Source organism: Heptranchias perlo, chromosome 18 (assembly GCF_035084215.1).
Source record: "Heptranchias perlo isolate sHepPer1 chromosome 18, sHepPer1.hap1, whole genome shotgun sequence".
NCBI classification, from domain to species: domain Eukaryota; kingdom Metazoa; phylum Chordata; class Chondrichthyes; order Hexanchiformes; family Hexanchidae; genus Heptranchias; species Heptranchias perlo.
The window spans coordinates 356,863-378,408 of NC_090342.1; the positions used below are offsets into that span (position 1 = coordinate 356,863).

Below are 21,546 nucleotides of genomic sequence, written 5' to 3' on the forward strand. Positions count from 1 at the left end.
GCATCAAGGGATATGGGGATGGTGCAGGAAAAGGGTGTTGAGGTAGAAGATCAGCCATGATCTTGTTGAATGGCGGAGCAGACTCGAGGGGCCGGAGGGCCTACTCCAGCTCCTATTTCTTATGTTCTTATGGGCACAGAGAAGGGTATTCAGTTATTGGACGGGTACAGAGAAGGGTATTCCGTTATTGGACGGGTACAGAGAAGGGTATTCAGTTATTGGACGGGTACAGAGAAAGGTATTCAGTTATTGGACGGGTACAGAGAAAGGTATTCAGTTATTGGACGGGTACAGAGAAGGGTGTTCAGTTATTGGACGGGTACAGAGAAAGGTATTCAGTTATTGGACGGGTACAGAGAAGGGCATTCAGTTATTGGACGGGTACAGAGAAGGGTATTCAGTTATTGGACGGGTACAGAGAAGGGCATTCAGTTATTGGACGGGTACAGAGAAGGGTATTCAGTTATTGGACGGGTACAGAGAAGGGTATTCAGTTATTGGACGGGTACAGAGAAAGGCTACACGGTGGATCCCAGAGCTTAAGGGAATGGCGTGTGAGGTACGATCGATGACCCTGGGTCTTTACGCTCTTGGGAGGGGATATGATAGAAGTGTCGAAAATTATGAAAGGTTTGTACAAATTGTATCCAAGTAAGATTTTCTGTTGTGTACAGAATTTAAGCACAAGGGGTCATATTTATAAATTGAGAACAAAAAAGCAAATAGGAAATGCCGAAGGAACGTTTTTACTAAAGTGTGGTGAATATGCGGTTCAGATTATCGGCACAGGTGGTGAACAAGAAACTTTAACAGGAAGAAGGAACTGGACAGGGGACTGAGGATTATTAGAAATGCACCAAGGGAATACTGTGGATAGGTGGGCTAGATGGGCCGAAGGGAATACTGTGGATAGGTGGGCTCGATGGGCCGAAGGGAATACTGTGGATAGGTGGGCTCGATGGGCCGAAGGGAATACTTTGGATAGGTGGGCTAGATGGGCCGAAGGTCACTGGATCGGGGCACAGAGGGTTCTGGTATCTGGATCCATTCAGCAGTACTCAGTCTCTGAAAGCAGATGCTGGGAGCTGTATTAATTTCCGGACCCGTTGTGTTTAGTGCGATGTGCAGTCTAAAAGACAAGCTGCCAGAAGTTGGGGGAGAAGGAGGAAGAGGCAGGGAGGCAACAAGGTAGACAGGCCCTGTCTGCCATGATTAGATGATTAATGATCAGATGATTAATGAGCGATACCAGTAATCTCAACGACACCTCCCCATTCACCAACGGTCCCACACTCCTTACCTTTCCTCTCCCACATGACCATCAAATCGTCCTCCTTATGATAACACATTGCTTCCTCCCTCAGCTCATCGCAGAAATAAAAACCAACACCAAATACGAATTCATAACCACATTTATAGATTTACACATTAAATAATTCAAACCAACTGATAACATTCACCCTTGTGCATTCCCTGAGTGCCTGCCGCTCGTGTGCCTTTACCTATCCTAGCGCTCCTACGAGGTGCATCCCCAGTGGCTGGAGCACGGGTGGTGGGAGGCTGCTGACCTTCAATTGAGGAGCGTGCAGATGACCTTGGAGGAGGACCTCAAGCAGTTCTAGGCCGAGAGGGCCCGGCTTCAGACTGCACCATCTCGGTCTGGGCTGCAGCAGTCTGGCCTGATTGGCTGACAGGCAAAAGCAAGGGCACTGGTGGAATGGCTGGGGTAGGATCAGGAATGCTGTTATCCTGAGCGAGGATAGCAGGTTTGTCTTCTATCGCACCACTGCCACTCTCCCAGGGTGGCGCCTCAGCAATCCTGGTGATCTGTTGGAGAACAGATTGCTGGAGTGCTGTGACGCCCTGGAAGCCCCGTTCCACAGTGGAACCCAGAGCCACGATAGAAGCAGTCTGAGCTTCCAAAGCAGCAGTCAGACCTCGGATGGCAGATGTTTGTGCTGCAATGGAAGCTGTGACATTGGTCATCAGACGCTGCATGATGGTGGGTTCCACTGGTGTGCTGATGGAGGTGACCACCTGTTCCATGTGGGAAGGGATGGACTCCAAGCTCTGTGCAAAGCCCTGTGTCAAGGAGCTGGACTCCTCCATGCCCCTTGACATTGTGCACAGGCTTTCCAGTGCACCAAGCATTTGGCAGTGTACGCCTATCAGCCGCCTTCTGTAGCCTGGCCCATCGACGTCCTCATCTGACTCCTCTGCAGCAGAACTAGTGAGCGACGTCGCCCTCTGGTGAGTTGGCTCCTGTGGTATCCGTTCCCCCCGCCCCGGCTCCTGCGCACTTGTGCTGGGTGTCTCACCACATGCAGATCCCTCCTCTATCCTAGCCTCTAAAGTATGTACAGTGTCAGTCTCTGAGCTGTGGTCTGCGAGTGTAAGATCGCGTGAAGGTGTGTCTGCATCATCACTGTCATCTTCCTCTGCCTTCTCTGACTCGGCTGGTTCTAGTTCTTGGGTATTTGAAATTACAAAGAGACACGGGTTGAGTTGTGGTGAGGGGAGAGGAGAAAGTAAGATGTGTGTGCCTACCACCATCTACAGCACGTGAGTCAGAAAAGATTGTGAGCTGAGGGAGAAGTGGGAAGTGAGAAGGAGGATCTGGTATGCAGACCCTCATCATCGATACCTCCATCACCACCAATGGCCACGGCCTCAGCGATGGCCTGTCCATTGATGGACAGCACTGTCTCCTCCGGGGGGGGTGAGGACGTGAAGGCGAGCTTGTCCTTCCCCAGGTCTTTCCTGCTGCCTAGTGTTGTGCGCAACCTTCTCCTGCAAGAAAGAGGGAAGTGTGTTAGTGAGTATCCTGCAAGATGTCTGGGTGATGTGGCTGTCATGGTTAAATAACTGCCAGTGTGTGTGACCTGTGAGTTGTGGCTGTGCGGTTTGCAAGAATGGTAATGTGCAAGGGTGAGATGCAGCATGTGATTCAAAGGGTTACGTACTGATTGAAAGAGTTCACTGGTAGGTGGGTGATGAGGGGTGTAGCGCGTGGAGCAGTGGATGAGGCTAGTGGTGCAGTTGGTAGGAGATGCCACTTGACAGTTGAACTCACTCACCTTGACCACTCGTGTCAGATCATTGAACTTCTTCCTGCATTGCATCCATGTGCGTGGTGCGATGCTCCTAGCATTGACCTTGTCCGCCACTGCTTCCCACTGCCTCTTCAGCGCGTGTCTGGAGGGCCTCTTGCCCCCCCTTCGGATGTAGGATGCCCCTCCGTGCCTCCATCTCTTCCACCAAGGCCTCTAGTGCACTGTCTGAGAACCTTGATGCATGCTCTCTTGCAGGCCCAGCCATTCTTCAATATGTTCCAGCACTTTCCAAAAGACATGCACCTCCCCTTTAAGCGATGCAGGCCGCCTTTAAGTGGTGCTCGCCACTCCTGATATCGGGGCCCCCTGCTAGTGCGTGCAGCCAATCAACAGCATAGGTAGCGCTAGCTATATGCAGCTATCATTCAAATCATCAGGGAGCACGAATGTTCCGTGCTGCCTGCATCGCAACCAACAGGCGCGGGTTAATTGCGCACCGCGATCCCAGTGCCCGTTTTCGGGGGTTATCCAATATAACCCTCCATTCCTTTAGTGTGAAATGCAGTCTTGTTGTGAACATGTTGGGGGAAAAAATTGGATAGGGCCTATTATTGGGCGGGGGTAGCGAGATCAGCTGTGACCCCGCGCCCAATAGCCCCTGCGCAGGCAGGACGAGACTTTTGTGAGGCCTGAGGACTTACCTTCGAGCAGCGTTCCGAATCAGCATTGACACGAGGATTCAATGCAATTCACGCTTTCCACCATCACGGGGCGCCCCAATCTCTTAAAGGCAAACTGTCGCTTAAAAATCTCTTAAAGGTAGCTGGTACCTGTTGTTTGCTGAAAATAGCAGTCTGCTGTTTGCACGGAGATCAGACATCGCACACACAAAACACAGATGCAGCTCCCGTCCCTGTGTTTACAAACTGATGAGTTATGTTAAAACATTGAATAAAGGTTGTGCACTACGAAATCCCACATCTTCCAATCTGCATGTCAGATCTCACCGATCTGAGTTTGTACCAGGCCTGCGAGAGTGCATGCACCAAGGTTCTCTGCTGATGCACTAGAGGCCTTGTTGCAAGAGGTGGACAGAAGGAGGGATATCCAAATCTGCAGGGGGGAGGGATGCAAGAGGCCCTCCAGACATATACCCAAAAGGCAACGGGAGGCAGTGGGGGACAAAGTCAATGCCAGGCGCACAGCATCATGGACATGGATTCAGTGCAGGAAGAAGTTCGATGCTTTGACATGATGTGAGTGAGGTCGACTGTCAAGTGACGTCTCCTACCAACTGCACCACTAACCACATCCATTACCCCACGCACTACCCCCCATCACCCACATACCAACAAACTCTTTCCATCAGTACTCAACTCTTCCAATCAGATGCTTCCTCTCACCCTTATACATTACCACTGTTGCAAGCCGCCCAGCCACAACTCACAGGCCACACACACTGGCAGCTATTCAACCATAACAGGCATATCACCCAGACACAGGTCCCGCTTTCTTGTAGGAGAAGGTGGCGCATATCAGGAGGCAGCAAGTGGCAGTGGCATTTAGCGCCTCGATCCTGCTCCACCATTCAATGAGATCATGGTGGATCTGTGACCTAACTCCATACACCCGCCTTAGTCCCTTAATACCCTTAGTTCACAGAAATCGATCAATCTCAGATTTAGAATTCACAATTGAGCTAGCATCAACTGCCATTTGCAGAAGAGCGTTCCAAACTTCTCCCACCCTTTGCGTGTAGAAGCATTTCCTAACTTCACTCCTGCACGTCCTGGCTCTAAATGTTAGGCTATGTCCCCGCGTCCTGGTATTCAAGTATAGGAGACCTCCAATAACTGTTACAAATATCTCGGCAGCCAGAAGTAATAATCCAGCCACTAACCTGTAAATCCTGCATGATCCCTTTAAATAGCACTGGTAGTGGTCCTCCAGACTCTCTAAGACACGTTCAGGTGGTCGGTATTAAGACTGTGTGTTGAGTTGAGAGTTAAGTCCCAAAATGGTGTGTATCACTTTAAATCAGCATTGCACACAGATTGTATCCATTTTCTCCTTACTTTACATGCTTCTGGCGTTCGGTATTTGTGCCTGTGCTAACTTCTTTACCAAGGTGGTGACAAGACGCCATCTTGGGTGTTGGAGAGGCCGTGTAGCGCCAAAACAACGGGCGCTACACAATCCAATTTAGCGCCCGTTGTGTTTGGTGTGATGTGCAGCCTTGTTGTGAACATGTTGTGTTTGGTGTGATGTGCAGCCTTGTTGTGAACATGTGTTTGGTGTGATGTGCAGCCTTGTTGTGAACATGTGTTTGGTGTGATGTGCAGCCTTGTTGTGAACATGTTGTGTTTGGTGTGATGTGCAGCCCTGTTGTGAACATGTTGTGTTTGGTGTGATGTGCAGCCTTGTTGTGAACATGTTGTGTTTGGTGTGATGTGCAGCCTTGTTGTGAACATGTTGTGTTTGGTGTGATGTGCAGCCTTGTTGTGAACATGTTGTGTTTGGTGTGATGTGCAGCCTTGTTGTGAACATGTTGTGTTTGGTGTGATGTGCAGCCTTGTTGTGAACATGTTGTGTTTGGTGTGATGTGCAGCCTTGTTGTGAACATGTTGTGTTTGGTGTGATGTGCAGCCTTGTTGTGAACATGTTGTGTTTGGTGTGATGTGCAGCCTTGTTGTGAACATGTTGTGTTTGGTGTGATGTGCAGCCTTGTTGTGAACATGTTGTGTTTGGTGTGATGTGCAGCCTTGTGTTCACAGGATGGAGCTGGTGCTGAGGTTGTGATTCTCCTCTTGGCCAATAAAACTGATCTGGAAAGTGAGCGTCAGGTTTCTAGTGAAGAGGGGCAGCGATTGGCCAAGGTTTGTACTCCAAGATTTAACAGGATCTGAGTAGTTTGTTATATTAATAACACTTTAAAACATCTATAATTTAAAGGTTTCAAAATATTTTTGCCTGAACAATGGGGCGGAATCCAGACATTTACAATAAGTCTGGGAGAAGCGACTGTGCAGGAACCGAGTGGAGTCCAGACATTTACAGTAAGTCTGGGAGAAGTGACTGTGCAGGAACCGAGCCTGAGCAGGAACCGAGTGGCTCAATGACCAGTTCCCAAAATGAAGGAACAGCAGTGAAACTCTGGGATCTCTGCAGCCTTCACTTGAATAGACTGTTGTGTGAAGAATTTGTTTAAATCCTCTGCTGTTTGCTGATTTCCACCCTTGATATCTCGATTCCTGTTTAAGGACTTTCTGGACTTTGACTTTCTGTCTGCTTCTTACTCAGATGGAAAGTTACTTTCTTTTATTCTTGCTTCTGTCTATTAAATGCTTTTCCGTTAATCTCATCCAATCCTCATGTTAATTATCCTCAGCTATTTTTGGACAACTTTCCTTTGTGAATATTGAATTCTTCACTTATTTACTTATCGATACAAAAATCTAAAGCGGATTCATTAAACTTTTTCCCTCTTTTGACAGGAATGTAATTTGATTTTCTATGAGTGCAGTGCTTGCTCTGGGATCAATATAACAGAATCCATGGTGCATTTGGCTAGGTGAGTAACAGAAGATGATAGAAGTCTGAAAGAGTGATTTGTAATCATTGATTTGTATATTTTAATGGATTCACCACATTTTTAATATTTTTTTCACAACACCGTGACATTGTCTATTGAGATCATAAAACTAAACTTTGGTTCATGACTAACACTCTATTCCCACATCAGTCTGAGTGCAGAGTGTCACGGAGTGAGTGGGTAATGAACTTCATGGACATTAAAAACTGTCCGAGTGTTAACGTTTGACGTGAGTGCTAAAGTTGCACACTTTATAAAAACTAAATAAGTCATTCTAGCTTGTAATTATTTAAAAATATAATGTTCCAGATTTGCCGATTGGCTTTTTTTTAACCAAGGTAACTGATTTTGTTTTGCGTGAGTTGGTGCTGGTACTAAAATCACACGGATCAGAAAGTGTAGGCTTAGAAGCCAATGATTTTTAAGACTTGCTTACATCGAGTCTACAACACAGAAACAGGCCATTCGGCCCAACTGGTCTATGCCGGTATTTATGTTCCAAAAGAGCCTCCTCCCTCCCTACTTCATCTAACCCTATCAGCATATCCTTCTATTCCTTTCTCCTACGTATGTTTATCGAGCTTCCCCATAAATGCATCAATGTTATTCGCCTCAACTACTCCTTGTGGGAGCGAGTTCCACATTCTCACCACTCTCTGGGTAAAGTTTCTCCTGAATTCCCTATTGGATTTATTAGTGACTATCTTATATTTATGGCCCCGAGTTTTCGTCTCCCCCAAGTGGAAACATTTTCTATATGTCTCATGGAGGCAGAGGGGATGGCCGAGGTACTAAATGAGTACTTTGCACCCCCAGGTCTCTCTGTTCCTGCACCTGCTTTAAAATTGTACCATTTAGTTTATATTGCCCCTCCTCGTTCTTCCTACCGAAATCTATCACTTTGCATTTTTCTGCGTTAAATTTCATCTGCCACGTGTCCGCCCGTGCCACCAGCCTGTCTATATCCTCTTGAAGTCTATCACTATCCTCCTCACCATTTACTACCCTTCCAAGTTTTGTGCCATCTGCAAATTATTAGAATGATTTCAGGCTGACTGACCTTTAAACAATGGTACAACGTTAGCAGTCCTCCAATCCTCCAGCCCTTCTCTTTCCTTAGTTATCCTCTTGCTCTTTGTATATTTATAAAACTTGTATGAGTTTTCCTTAATTTTACTTGCCAGTATTTTTTCATGCCCTCTCTTTGCTTTCCTAATTTTCTTTTTAATTTCACCCCTGCACTTTCTATACTCCTCTAGGCTTTCTGCAGCATTGAGTTCTCGGTGTCTGACAGAAGCTTCCCTTTTTTGCCTTATCTTACCCTGTAAGCTCCTTGTCATCCAGGGGGCTCTAGATTTGACAGTCCCACCCTTTTTCTTTGTGGGAACATGTTTACTCTGAACCCCTTGAATCTCCCCCTTGAACACCTCTCACTGCTCTGACACTGATTTACCTTCAAGTAGCTGTTTCCAGTCCACTTTTGCTAAATCACTTCTTAGCTTAGTAAAATTGGCCTATCCCCAATTGAGAACTTTTACTCCTGTTCTATCTTTGCCCTTTTCCATAACTATACTAAATTGAACTGAATTATGATCACTACCAGCGAAATGCTCTCCCACTGATACTCCTTCCACCTGCCCAGCTTCATTCCCTAAAACTAAATCCAGAACTGCCCCCCCTCTTTTTGGGCTTGCTACGCACTGGCTAAAAATGTTCTTAAATGCAATTTAAGAATTCTGCGCTCTCTATACCCTTTATGCTGATTGCATCCCGGTTAATATTCGGGTAGTTGAAATCCCCGACTATTACTGCCCTATTGTTTTTGCACTTCTCAGAAATTTGCCTACATATGGGGCCCGATTTTACCAGGGCTGCGGGTTCTCGGCGGATGGGCAAGCGGGCGCATTGGTAACGCGCCCGGTGAAATTAGTGGGTTTCCCGCGCGATCGTAGCAGGCAAACCACTAATTGGATTCACTTACCTGCTCCTCCGGGTTCCCCGCTGCTGATCTGCGCGTCGGGCGGGCTGCACATGCGCTGTAAGATCTGTCAGCTGGAGGCGCTCTATTTAAAGGGGCAGTCCTCCACTGACAGATGCTGCAACCAATAGCAAAAATTACAGCATGGAGCAGCCCAGGGGGAAGGCTGCTCCCAGTTTAATGATGCCTCACTCCAGGTATCAATACATGGGGTGAGGAGGAGGGGGAGGACAGAGATCTTCCACCCGGCGGGCGGGAGGAAGCGGCCTGCCTCTGCCACCAGGAAGGCCTGGCTCGAGGTGGCAGAGGGGGTCACCTGCACCACCAACATATCGCCCACCTGCACACAGTGCAGGAGGCGGTCCAATGACCTCAGTAGGTCAGCCACAGTGAGTACACGTAGTCTTTCCCCTACACTCCGTCTGCCACATCACTGCCCCCACCCCACATCTCCTTCGGCACCGCCAACTCTACTCTGTCACATCACCCCTCATACCCACTCAAACCCCATCCTCATCTTACCTGCACTTACTCACCTCGCCAGTACTCATCCCGTCACTACCACTCAACCCAATCCTCATACAATCTCATGGCTCTATCCCATACTCACCCTCTCGTGCATCTCTCTCACGGCCAGCCTCACTCAACCTGCCACCACCTGTGCTGCAGCCACAGGGCATGCATCACATATGTGCAGTAGGCAGCGTAAGGCAAACGTGTCGTGAGCATGAAGGGGATGCACAAGGGTGTTTGAGGGTTTGTCATGGTTGTTACTTATGTTGAATTTCAGAACAACTCACATCACACCTTATATTGGCACCACTACTGCCACGTCTTCACGAATCCTGTCCGGTTTGTGCAATAATGCCCGCTCCTGGGTATCACTATGAGGACCCACCACTGATGCCACCCATTGTGTCACTGCAGAGTGGGTGTAGGTGTATTTGCAGGGCTCTTCTGCGCAGACGACTGAGAGACATCGGCGATGTCCCCGGTTGCACCCTTGAAGGCTGTGGAGGAGAAGTTCGGGAGGGCAGTGGTGACTTTGACAGCGACAGGTAGGAAGATGGTGCACGGGCCAACCGGGAGCAGCTCGGCATGAAAGAGGCTGCAGATGTCCACGGCTACATGTCGAGTGACTCTGAGCCTCCGTGTGCACTGCTGCTCAGAGAGGTCCAGGAGGCTGAGCCTCGGTCTGTGGACCCTGTGGCGAGGGTAGTGCCCTCTGCGACGCATCTCTCTCTGCGGTTGCCCTCCCTCCTGCTGTACAGGTGGATGTGTCACAGCACTCTGTTGTGGAGCTCCACGTGTCAGAGGCGGACGGCGTGGATGGCGAGGCTGGTGAGGCTGGTCATGCTGTTCGTTCTCCGAGGATGTCAAGGCAGCCCCCATCTGGCAGCTGTAGGTCTGAGGGGTTGTGCACGGTAGAAAAGTGTGTCCTCGCACAGGGGTTGCGGTTCCACGCCGGTGAATCTTCTTGCTTGGAGGAGGGTGGTGGAGGGCAGGCGTTGCCCGATGTGACGGAGTGTCCTCCTGCGTTGGTGAAGGGTCTCTCCCTCCCCCCCCCCCCACCTGTGGAATGCACCTTGGCAGCTGCCACAGGCTGCTGGCTGCAACACGTCCGTTTGGAGTGAGAGTGTTTCCCCCAGTATGGGAAACAGTCTCAGTTCAAGGTAAAATCCCACACTTCCTAATAAAACAGCTCAATCAGGTCAGTTAATGACCTGAAATAGCTAAATAAATATTGTCAAGTGGAACCCCGCTGGCTTTAATTGCCTGCGGGATTCCCACCAGCGGGGGCTGCGCGCGCACGCCGGTGCGTCAGCGGGGAACCCGGAAGTGGGCGGGATCGAGGCGGGATCCGGTCGGGGTCCTCCATTTCGCGATTTTCGAGGCGCACCCGAGAGCAGGTGCTAAAATCGGGCCCATGGTGTCTGTAATACACTCCCAGCAGTATGACTGCCCCTTTTTTGTTCTTTAGCTCAACCCTTATGGCCTCATTTGATGATCCTTCTAACACATCCCTCCTCACAATTATATTTGTTTCATTAACCAATATTACCACCCCCCTCCTTTTTTATCCCTCTCTCTATCTCGTCTGAAAATCCTGTAACCAGGAATGTTGAGCTGCCATTCCTGCCCCTGTTTAAGCCATGTTTCTGTAATGGTTAAGATATTGTACTGCCACGTGTCTATCTGTGTCCTCAGCTCAACTGCCTTATTCATAGACTCCTTGCATTGAGGTCTATTCCATTAAGCACTGCCAAACTCCTTTATTATCTAGTTTCTAACCTTTGTTTCCTCTGCCTTCCAAACTCACTTACTAATTTTCTGCCTTCCATTTCCAGCTCTGCTTCTCTCCCTGCTGAATCTACGCTCAGGTTCCCATTCCCCTCCTAAGCTAGTTTAAACCCTCCCCCACAGCACTAGCAAACCTCCCCGCGAGGATATTGGTCCCGGCCCTGTTGAGGTGCAACCCATCCGGCTTGTGCAGGTCCCACCTCCCCCAGAACCGGTCCCAATGTCCCAGGAATTTAAAGCCCTCCCTCCTGAACCATCTCTCCAATCATGCAGTCATCTTCTCTATCCTCCTATTTCTATATTTGCTAGCGCGTGGCACCGGGATTAATCCGGAGATTACCACCTTTGTGGTCCTGCTTATTAATCTCATTCCTAACGCCTTAAAATCTGCCTGCAGGACCTCATCCCTCTTTCTACCTATGTCATTGGTACCGATATGGACCACGGCCTCTGGCTGTTCACCCTCCCCCTCCAGAATGTTCTGCAGCCGCTCAGTAACATCCTTGACTCTAGCACCAGGGAGGCAACATACCATCCTGGAATCTTGTCTGCGGCCACAGAAACGCCTGTCAGTTCCCCTAACTATAGAATCCCCGATCACTATTGCTCTCCTGACCTTTCCCCTCCTCCCCTGTACAGCTGAGCTGAGGACTTGGCTCTGGCTGCACTCCCCCGAGGAATCCTCTCCCCCATCAGTATTCAGAAATTTCTGTTACTTCTTCAAAGAATTCAGTAAATTTGGTCAAACATGACTTTCCCTTCTGAAATCCACGCTGACTATTCTTTATTATATTTTTGTTTTCTAGATGTTTTTCTGTTATATCTTTGAGTAAAGATTCCAATATCTTTCCTACCACCAATGTTAAGTTAATTAGCCTATAGTTCCCTGGACTTGTTTTATCTCCCTTCATGAATATAGGAATCACCTTAGCTGTCCGCCAGTCCTCTGGCACTAGTCCCTTTTCTGGTGAATTTATTTATATATATATATATAAATGTATGTAATAGTGCTTCTGCTGTCTCTTCCCTAAGTTAGAATCATAGAAAGGTTACAGCACGGAAGGAGGCCATACGGCCCATCGAGTCTGTACCGGCTCTATGCAAGAGCAATCCAGCTAGTCCCACTCCCTGCCCTATCCCTGTAGCCCTGCAAATGTTTTCCTTTCAAGTATTTATCCAGTTCCCTTTTGAAGGCCATGATTGAATCTGCCTCCACCACCCCCTCGGGCAGTGCATTCCAGATCATAACCACTCGCTGTGTAAAAAAGTTTTTTCTCATATCTACTTTGGTTCTTTTCCCAATCACCTTAAATCTATGCCCTCTGGTTAGAACCATCGAACCATCAAAAAGATACTGCACAGAAGGGGGCCATTCGGCCCATCGTGTCTGCGTCGGCTGGAAGGTGGGATTAGATACCCATTCTAATCCCATCTTCCAGCACCCGGTCCGTAGCCCTGCAGCTGACAGCACTTTAGGTGCAGGTCCAGGTACTTTTTAAAAGAGTTGAGGGTCCCTGCCTCTACCACCAATTCGGGCAGCGAATTCCATACGCCCACCACCCTCTGGGTAAAAAAGTTTTTCCTCATGTCCCCTCTAATCCTTCCGCCAATCAGCTTAAATCTATGTCCTCTAGTTCTTGAATTCTCCGCTAGGGGAAACAGGTACTTCCTGTCTACTCTATCTGGGCCCCTCATAATTTTGTACACCTCAATCAAGTCTCCCCTCAGCCTCCTCTGCTCCAAGGAAAACAACCCCAGCCCATCCAATCTCTCCTCATAGCTGCAATTTCCAAGACCTGGCAACATTCTTGTAAATCTTCTCTGCACTCTTTCCACAGAAATTACGTCCTTCCTGTAATGTGGTGACCAGAACTGCGCACAATACTCCAGCTGTGGCCTTACCAGTGTTTTATATAGTTCCATCATTACATCCCTGCTTTTGTATTCTATACCTCGGCTAATAACGGAGAGCATTCCGTATGCCTTCTTCACAACCTTATCTACCTGTACTGCCACCTTCAGGGACCTGTGCACATGCACTCCAAAGTCTCTCACTTCCTCTACCCCTCTCAATATATTCCCGTTTACTGTGTATTCCCTTTTACTGTTTGCCCTCCCTAAGTGCATTACCTCACACTTCTCCGGGTTGAACTCCATTTGCCACTTTTCCGCCCACTCCACCAACCCATTGATATCTTCTTGGAGTCTACAGCTATCCTCTTCACTATCAACTACACGGCCAATTTTTGTGTCGTCTGCAAATTTGCCAATCATGCCCCCTACATTCAAGTCCAAATCATTAATATATACCACAAACAGCAAGGGACCCAACACTGAGCCCTGTGGCACACCACTGGAAACGGATTTCCATTCGCAAAGACATCCATCGACTTTTACCCTTTGTTTCCTGTTACTGAGCCAATTTTGGATCTAATTCACCACATTCCCCTGTATCCCATGGGCTTTTACCTTTCTGACCAGTTTGCCATGTGGGACCTTGTCAAATGCCTTACTAAAATCCATGTGGACAACATCCACTGCACTACCCTCATCAATCCTCCTTGTCTCTTCCTCAAAGAATTTAATCAGATTTGTAAGGCATGACCTTCCCTGAACAAATCCACGCCGACTATCCCTGATTAAACGGAAGGGTCCTTGACCCTTCTGCCAATGGGAACAGTTTCTCTCTATCTTCTCTGTCTGGACCCTTCAGGATTTTGAATATCTCTGTCAAATTTCCTCTCAACCTTCTCTGTTCCAAGGAGAACAATCCCAACTTCTCCAGTCTATCCACGTAACTAAAGTCCCTCCTCCCTGGAATCATTCTAGTAAAACTCTTCTGCACCCTCTCTAAGGCCGTCACATTTTTCCTAAAGTACGGTGCCCAGAACTCTCTCAATACTCCAGTTGTGACCGAACCAATGTTTTATAAAGGTTCATCATGACTTCCATATTTTTCTACTCTATGCCTCTATTTATAAAGCCCAGGATCCTGTATGCTTTTTTAACCACTTTCTCAACCTGCCCTGCTCCCATCAATGATTTGTGTACATATACCGCCAGATCTTTCTGTTCCTGTACCCCTTTTAGAGTTGTGCCCTCTAATTTATATCGCCTCTCCTCGTTCTTCCTACCTATCACTTTGCATTTTTCTGCGTTAAATTTCATCTGCCATGTGTCCGCCCATTCCACCAGCCTGTCTATATCCTCTTGAAGTCTATCACTATCCTCCTCACTGTTTACTACCCTTCCAAGTTTTGTATCATCTGCACATTTTGGAATTGTACCCTGTACACCCAAGTCCAAGTCATTAATATATATCAAGAAAAGCAGTGGTCCCAGCACTGATCCCTGGGGAACACCACTGTACACCTCCCTCCAGACCAAAAAACAACCGTTCACCACTACTCTCTTTCCTGTCCCTTAGCCAATTCTGTATCCATGTTGCTACTGCCTCCTTTATTCCATGGGCCGCAATCTTGATGATGAGCCTACCGTGCGGAACTTTATCAAGCGCCTTTTGAAAGTCCATATACACCACATCAACTGCATTGCCCTCATCTATCCTCTCTGTTACCTCATCAAAAAACTCTATCAGGTTAGAAATGGGGGAAATTATAATGGGGAACAAAGAAATGGCCGAACAATTAAACACATACTTTGGTTCTGTCTTCACAAAGGAGGACACAAATAACCTCCTGGAAATGTTAGGGAACCAAGGGTCTTGTGAGAGGGAGGAACTGAAGGAAAACAGTATTAGTAAAAAAAATAGTGCTCGGGAAATTAATGGGGCTAAAGGCTGACAAATCCCCAGAGTCTGATAATCTACATCCCAGAGTATTAAAGGAAGTGGCCCTGGAAATAGTGGATGCATTGGTGATCATCTTCCAAAATTCTATAGACTCTGGAACAGTTCCTACAGATTGGAGGGTGGCAAATGTAACCCCACGATTTAAAAAAGGAGGGAGAGAAAAAACAGGGAATTACAGACCAGTTAGCCTAACATCAGTAGTGGGGGAAATGCTAGAGTCTATTATAAAGGATGTGATAACAGAACATTTGGAAGGCATTAACAGGATTGGACAAAGTCAGCATGGGTTTATGAAAGGGAAATCATGCTTAACAAATCTACTGGAGTTTTTTGAGGATGTAACTAGTAGAATAGATAGGGGAGAACCAGTGGATGTGGTGTATTTGGATTTTCAGAAGGCTTTTGATAAGGTCCCACACAAGAGGTTAGTGTGCAAAATTAAAGCAAATGGGATTGGGGGGAATATACTGGCATAGATTTAGAATTGGTTGACAGACAGGAAACGGAGAGTAGGAATAAACGGGTCTTTTTCCGGGTGGCAGGCAGTGACTAGTGGGGTACCGCAGGGATCAGTGCTTGGGCCCCAGCTATTCACAATATATATCAATGATTTGGATGAGGGAACTGAATGTAACATTTCCAAGTTTGCAGACACAAAGCTGGGGTGGAATGTGAGCTGTGATGAGGATGCAAAGAGGCTCCAATGTGATTTAGACAAGTTGGGTGAGTGGGCAAGAACATGGCAGATGCAGTATGACGTGGATAAATGTGAGGTTATCCACTTTGGTTGTAAAAACAGAAAGACAGATTATTATCTGAATGGTGATAGGTTGGGAAAAGGGGAGGTGCAATGAGACCTGGGTGTCCTTGTACACCAGTCGCTGAAAGCGAGCATTCAGGTGCAACAAGCAGTTAGGAAGGCGAATGGTATGTTGGCCTTCATTGCAAGAGGATTTGAGTACAGGAGCAGGGGTGTCTTACTGCAGTTGTACAGGGCCTCGGTGAGACCATATCTGGAGTATTGTGTGCAGTTTTGGTCTCCTTATCTGAGGAAGGATGTCCTTGCCATGGAGGGAGTGCAACGAAGGTTTACCAGACTGATTCCTGGGATGGCAGGGCTGACGTATGAGGAGAGATTGGGTCGACTAGGCCTATATTCACTAGAGTTTAGAAGAATGAGAGGTGATCTCATCGAGACATATAAAATTCTAACAGGACGAGACAGACTTGATGCAGGGAGGATGTTCCCGATGGCTGGGGAGTCCAGAACCAGGTGTCACAGTCTCAGGATACGGGGTATGCCATTTAGAACCGAGATGAGGAGAAATTTCTTCACTCAGAGGGTGGTGAACCTGTGGAATTCTCTATCACAGAAGGCAGTGGAGGCCAAGTCATTAGATGTATTCAAGAAGGAGATAGATATATTTCTTAATGCTAAAGGGATCAAGGGATATGGGAAAAAAGCAGGAACAGGGTACTGAGTTAGACGATCAGCCATGATCATTTTGAATGGTGGAGCAGGCCCGAAGGGCCGAATGGCCTACTCTTGCTCCTATTTTCTATGATTCAATGAAACACAATTTGCCTTCAACAAATCCATGTTGGTTTTCCCTAATCAATCCACCCTCGTCCAAGTGACTGTTAATTCTCTCAGGGATTATCGTTTCTGAATGTTTCCCCACCACTGAGGTTAAACTGTCTGGCCTGTGGTTGCTGGGTTTATCCTTACACCCTTTTTTGAACAAGAGTGTAACATTTGCAATTCTCCAGACCTCTGGCACCACCCCCGTATCTAAGGATGTTTGGAAGATTATGGCCAGTACCTCTGCAATTTCCACCCTTACTTCCCTCAGCAACCTAGGATGCAGCCCATCTGGACCAGGTGACTTATCTACTTTAAGAACAGCTAGCCTTTCTAGTACCTCTTCTTTATCAATTTTTGGCCCATCCAGTATCTCAGCTATATCTTCCTTTACTGAGACTCTGGCAGCAGTTAGGGTACGGGCAGCAGAGTTTTGGATGAGCTCAAGTTTATGGAGGCTGAAAGATGGGAGGCCGGCCAGGAGAGCATTGGAATAGTCGAGTCTGGAGGTAACAAAGGCACGGCTGAGGGTTTCAGCAGCAGATGAGCTGAGGCAGAGGCGGAGACGGGCGATGTTACGGAGGTAGAAGTAGGCAGTCTTGGTGATGGAGCGGATATTGAAGCTCCTGTCAGGGTCAAATAGGACGTCACTGTTCGAACAGTCTGGTTCAGCCTCTCACAGTCTCCAGGGAGGGGAATGGAGTCAGTGGCTCGGGAACTGAGTTTGCGGCGGGGACCAAAGACAACGGCTTCGGTCTTCCCAATATTTTGTTGGAGGAAATTTTTGCTCATCTCGTACTGGATGTCAGACAAGCAGTGTGACAAATGAGAGACGGGATTGTTAATTTACACTGCGAGAGAGATGAGCTTGTAGCTGTTGTCTCCGTGCCAGGAACTAAAGTTCTAGACGCATAGACTTTATTAGAAGGAATGATACTCGCAGACATCACACATGATGACACGAAGGCTGCGGGAGACCGCACTTACAGTAGCTGCGCCCCATCGCTGGGAGATTGGCCTGGGGCTTCCCTGACGTCCCTCACAGCTAAAAGACCACAACATCATTCCTCCTTGAAGGCCACTCTTGGTTTACACTAACTTACATCAGCACATCCTTCCAGAGAGTGGATCTCATAACAAACGCTCACAAGCACAGAATAAGAACATAAGAACATAAGAACATAAGAAATTGGAGCAGGAGTAGGCCAATCGGCCCCTCGAGCCTGCTCCGCCATTCAATAAGATCATGGCTGATCTGATCCCAACCACAAATCTAAAGAACACAAGAAGTCGGAGCAGGACCCGGCCACATAGCCCCTGGGCCCTCTCCGCCACCCACAGGGCATTGACCGATCCGAACTCAGCTTCCTCCAACAAAATATTGGGAAGACCGAAGCCGTTGTCTTTGGTCCCCGCCGCAAACTCAGTTCCCGAGCCACTGACTCCATTCCCCTCCCTGGAGACTGTGAGAGGCTGAACCAGACTGTTCGAACAGTGACGTCCTATTTGACCCTGACAGGAGCTTCAATATCCGCTCCATCACCAAGACTGCCTACTTCTACCTCCGTAACATCGCCCGTCTCCGCCTCTGCCTCAGCTCATCTGCTGCTGAAACCCTCAGCCGTGCCTTTGTTACCTCCAGACTCCAGACCAAACAGATAGTTTATCCATTAGATGGTTAGAATGACACCTGGATTCTTATATGACAACAGCTTTACAAAGGCCCCATGATGATTCAAGCTCTTCTTGTGACATTCAACAAAAATCACTTGTTACAGCAGATTCTACAAAAACTGTCTTTTAACCTCAAAAATGGAGTCTTGAACATAAAACCTTTGCTGCTAATATTCCTAACCAGGAAGATTGAGAAATTGTGGCCAGAACCTCTGCTGTCTCCTCAGGGCCCAGTGACCAGTGACTCTCTCTGTTCTTTTATTGTTGTTTCTGGGTGTCAACTGATGATATTTTATATCGTCCAATAGTTAGAAGCTTTGTAATTAATTAGTTTGCAGGTCATTAACTCTGTTTTTCCCCTCACCCCTTTAGTTCATCCCAATATGAAACTTGCTTACCTTCCAGTTCACACACGACCCATTAACCACCTCTGCTCCGATCCCAGATGCTGACGGACTTGCTTTGTGTTTCCAACATTTTCTGTTTTGCAATAAATGGCCACTTGTATGAAACAGTAATCACAAGGCATGACGGGATAGTGTTCTAATATAACATTCCTTGTTTATATTTTCCAAATTTGAAAAGGGGGTGGGGGAAATTTTTGGAACATTCAGCTCACTTTTTATTGTGACTAAACATTTATTTAATATGTTTGTTTAGACTTCTAAAGGAACTTGAAGATAAGGAAAAGGAGAAGATTGTTGAGCTGGGGGAAGAATCTGCCCAACAGAAAACTTGCTGTGCAAGATAACAAAGAGAGAATTTATTTCTTATCACCAGAGGAGCTTTGGTATCACCTGAGAGGAGCAGGGGCTGGGTCACACTGTATCTCATTGTATCTTCTGAAGTGTTCATCTCTGTTGTAAGAAATTGTAGAGAACGTATGAATGAATGACACAACTGAACTTCAGTCATTTTTACCAGTTTTTATCTGTTAAATTCTTCAACTAATGTGATTCTGTTTAAAAAGTGTGAAGTTTGGCCACGATTGGAGATTCTTTGCTTTTGAATTTCCTTGTAACAAATTAAGCAACAAGTACAGTGTTTAACGGTCAGTTACAGAGAGGACACAGTGGGAGCTTTTAAATTAGGCGATTTGTTGCACAAATGAAGCATCTTGATAAACTTTGAATGACGGAGTGGTTAGGATCTGGAATGCACTGCCAGGAGGGGTGGTGGAGGCAGATTCAATCGTGGCTTTCAAAAGGGAACTGGATAAGTACTTGAAAGGAAAAAACTTGCAGGGCTACGGGGATAGGGTGGGGGAGTAGGACCAGCTGGATTGCTCTTGCATAGAGCCGGCACGGACTTGATGGGCCAAATGTCCTCCTTCCTTGCTGTAACCATTCTATGATTCTATGACCTGATCATTCGTGTTTCGCTGGGTAGAATTTTGTTCTCCATAAATCTCTGTAGTAAGTTCTGTTTGTGTTATACATCTTGGAGAATAGCAAAGATTGTTTTTTAAATGCTATGCAGCTTTTTTGAAAAAAGAACTGGTGTTCTTGATGTGAATATGGAAGAATAAACATGATCTCTGAGGACATAACAACCAATACAATCATCAGCAAGACACAAGGAAGATAGCTCTTTGCAAATAAACCTTCAAATGATCCATTAGAGCTTTTGACAGATTTTTCCAAAGGAACTTTTGATGTGATTAAGAAAATTTACCTTATTTAAAGTAACTCTCAGATTCTGTGCAGGTTGGAATCAACACCAAAAATTATTTAGATTGATTAGAATTCTTATTAGTTGCGGAATTAACTGGATCACTTTACATTTCAGTTATGGAACAGCCTTCCTCTTAACACTTTTACAGTTAGTATTTTGGTTGTTTTTTGTGGGTTTTATAGAAGGGAGCTCAATTTTATTTCTGCAATCTGCTGGAATTGGTATGTTTATAGTACCAATCTACTTCAGCTCTTTGATTTTCCATCTTGCTTGTATAGACACTAGTGTCACTGGGGTACTTGTGGATCATGATGGAAAGACCAGGGCACAGAGGTGATTATATTCAATTAACACAGTCAATAAATACAGTCTGAAACTTTTTAAACAATTTTTCCTGACATACTATCCTGTCCGAACCAATCGTGATTTACTGTCATGTACAGTGTTTTATATTATTAAAATAACATTTAAATCTTGTCATAGGGTCTCTGTGTGCCCCTTTTCAGCTAATCTGTGCTTTGTGCCAAAATTAAAATAACCTTTTACAGCACAGGATGTTGGCTGCAGATTAATAACACAGGTTTGTCAGGAATCCATTGTGTACAGAATATAACTTTTGCTGTTTAGTAAGTTCTGTGCCACTAAAGGATTATTCATTTTTGTTTTTGTTTTTTGAGAGGAAAGAAGAGAGAGAACGGTCTGAATCATGAAACTTTTTGTATCCTTATTTACAAAGCGTATGGACGTGAGTGGCCTTGGTCCTACTAAATTGTCAATATTTCAGTAAACAATTCGCTTTATAGGTTGCGATTCAAAACAAATATCTGGGAGTTTGGTGGAGGCATATTTTTTTAAAAATCAGTGCACTACAAGTAAATCAAAAGCAAATGAATTGTAAAGTTCTAATGGTGAAAGTACAGTACGATTGGCAGCAGATGTTATACTGGAAAAGGGGACAGAGAGTTCATTAAAGAAAGTGACGATAAAAAGTCCCTCAACAGGACCTGGTGATACCTCCATACAGCTTTTTAGATCATTCAGCATCAAATCATTGGTACTGCAGTCTAGTTCAAATCATGTTTTTAGACTGATAACCTTATCAAGGCCTTGTTTGGGATCAGTGAGTGAAACAGATTCCAGGTCAATGGTCCATCACCAACACCCTGAGCTGGGGAGAGGCTTTTATAGATTTGCTTCTGCTACAATGATCTTTGTTAAAAGCCTTGAATACAATGCTGTGCTAGTATTTGTATCACTTGATTTTTCACCATCGTACAACTTAAATAAAACTGAACTGCTGACTTTGTGTATATTTAAATTTTATTTCTGTAGGAAGATAAGTGGGCAGGGTTAAAGAACTAGTTAAAACCGACAGGTTATTGTATACCAACCCCATGAAAAGGTTAGACTCTTGTAGGGTATTTGATGAGTGCAGCTGAATACGCAGTTTCCACAGAAAATGCAACTTCCAGCTCAATATAAATGGGCTTGTTGTCTTGGCATAACAGCTCTCCAGGTATCCTGCAGGGAAGTGTTGACCTAGACTTTGCTTCTTGCCTTATCAATAGTATTAAGAGTTTTTGTTTTGGTAACAGAGGGCAGAGATGGAGGAATATTATTAGAGGAATGAAGGAGAAGGTAGAGAAATCTTTTTCTCTCCCCTTCGCCCTTCTCACTTCCCCACATTGTTTCCGTTATTCCCTCCACATCCCTGAACCCTAACCCTAAACCCACCCCTGAACTCTAACCCCACTCCCCTACCCTAACCCCACCCCTGAACTCTAAACCCACCCCTGAACTCTAACCCACTCCCCTACCCTAACCCCACCCCTGAACTCTAAACCCACCCCTGAACTCTAACCCACTCCCCTACCCTAACCC

At 46.4% G+C, this 21,546-nt stretch overlaps 1 protein-coding gene across 5 annotated transcripts in view; it reads left to right on the top strand.

Moving 5' to 3' along the window:
• Positions 1–20,960, top strand: part of cracr2aa (calcium release activated channel regulator 2Aa) — a 205,020-nt gene extending 184,060 nt beyond the window's left edge. For 4 of the 5 annotated variants that reach the window (XM_067999165.1, XM_067999167.1, XM_067999168.1 and 1 more), the window contains 3 exons: positions 5,828–5,929; positions 6,548–6,624; positions 18,652–20,960. In XM_067999165.1, the coding sequence (XP_067855266.1) occupies positions 5,828–5,929; positions 6,548–6,624; positions 18,652–18,742 (270 nt within the window). In that variant the 3' untranslated portion in view covers positions 18,743–20,960. Of the gene's footprint in view, positions 1–5,827; positions 5,930–6,547; positions 6,625–18,651 lie in introns of those variants that run through there. The other variant, XR_010966159.1, reaches the window with a different exon arrangement.
• The last annotated feature ends 586 nt before the right edge of the window (positions 20,961–21,546 follow it).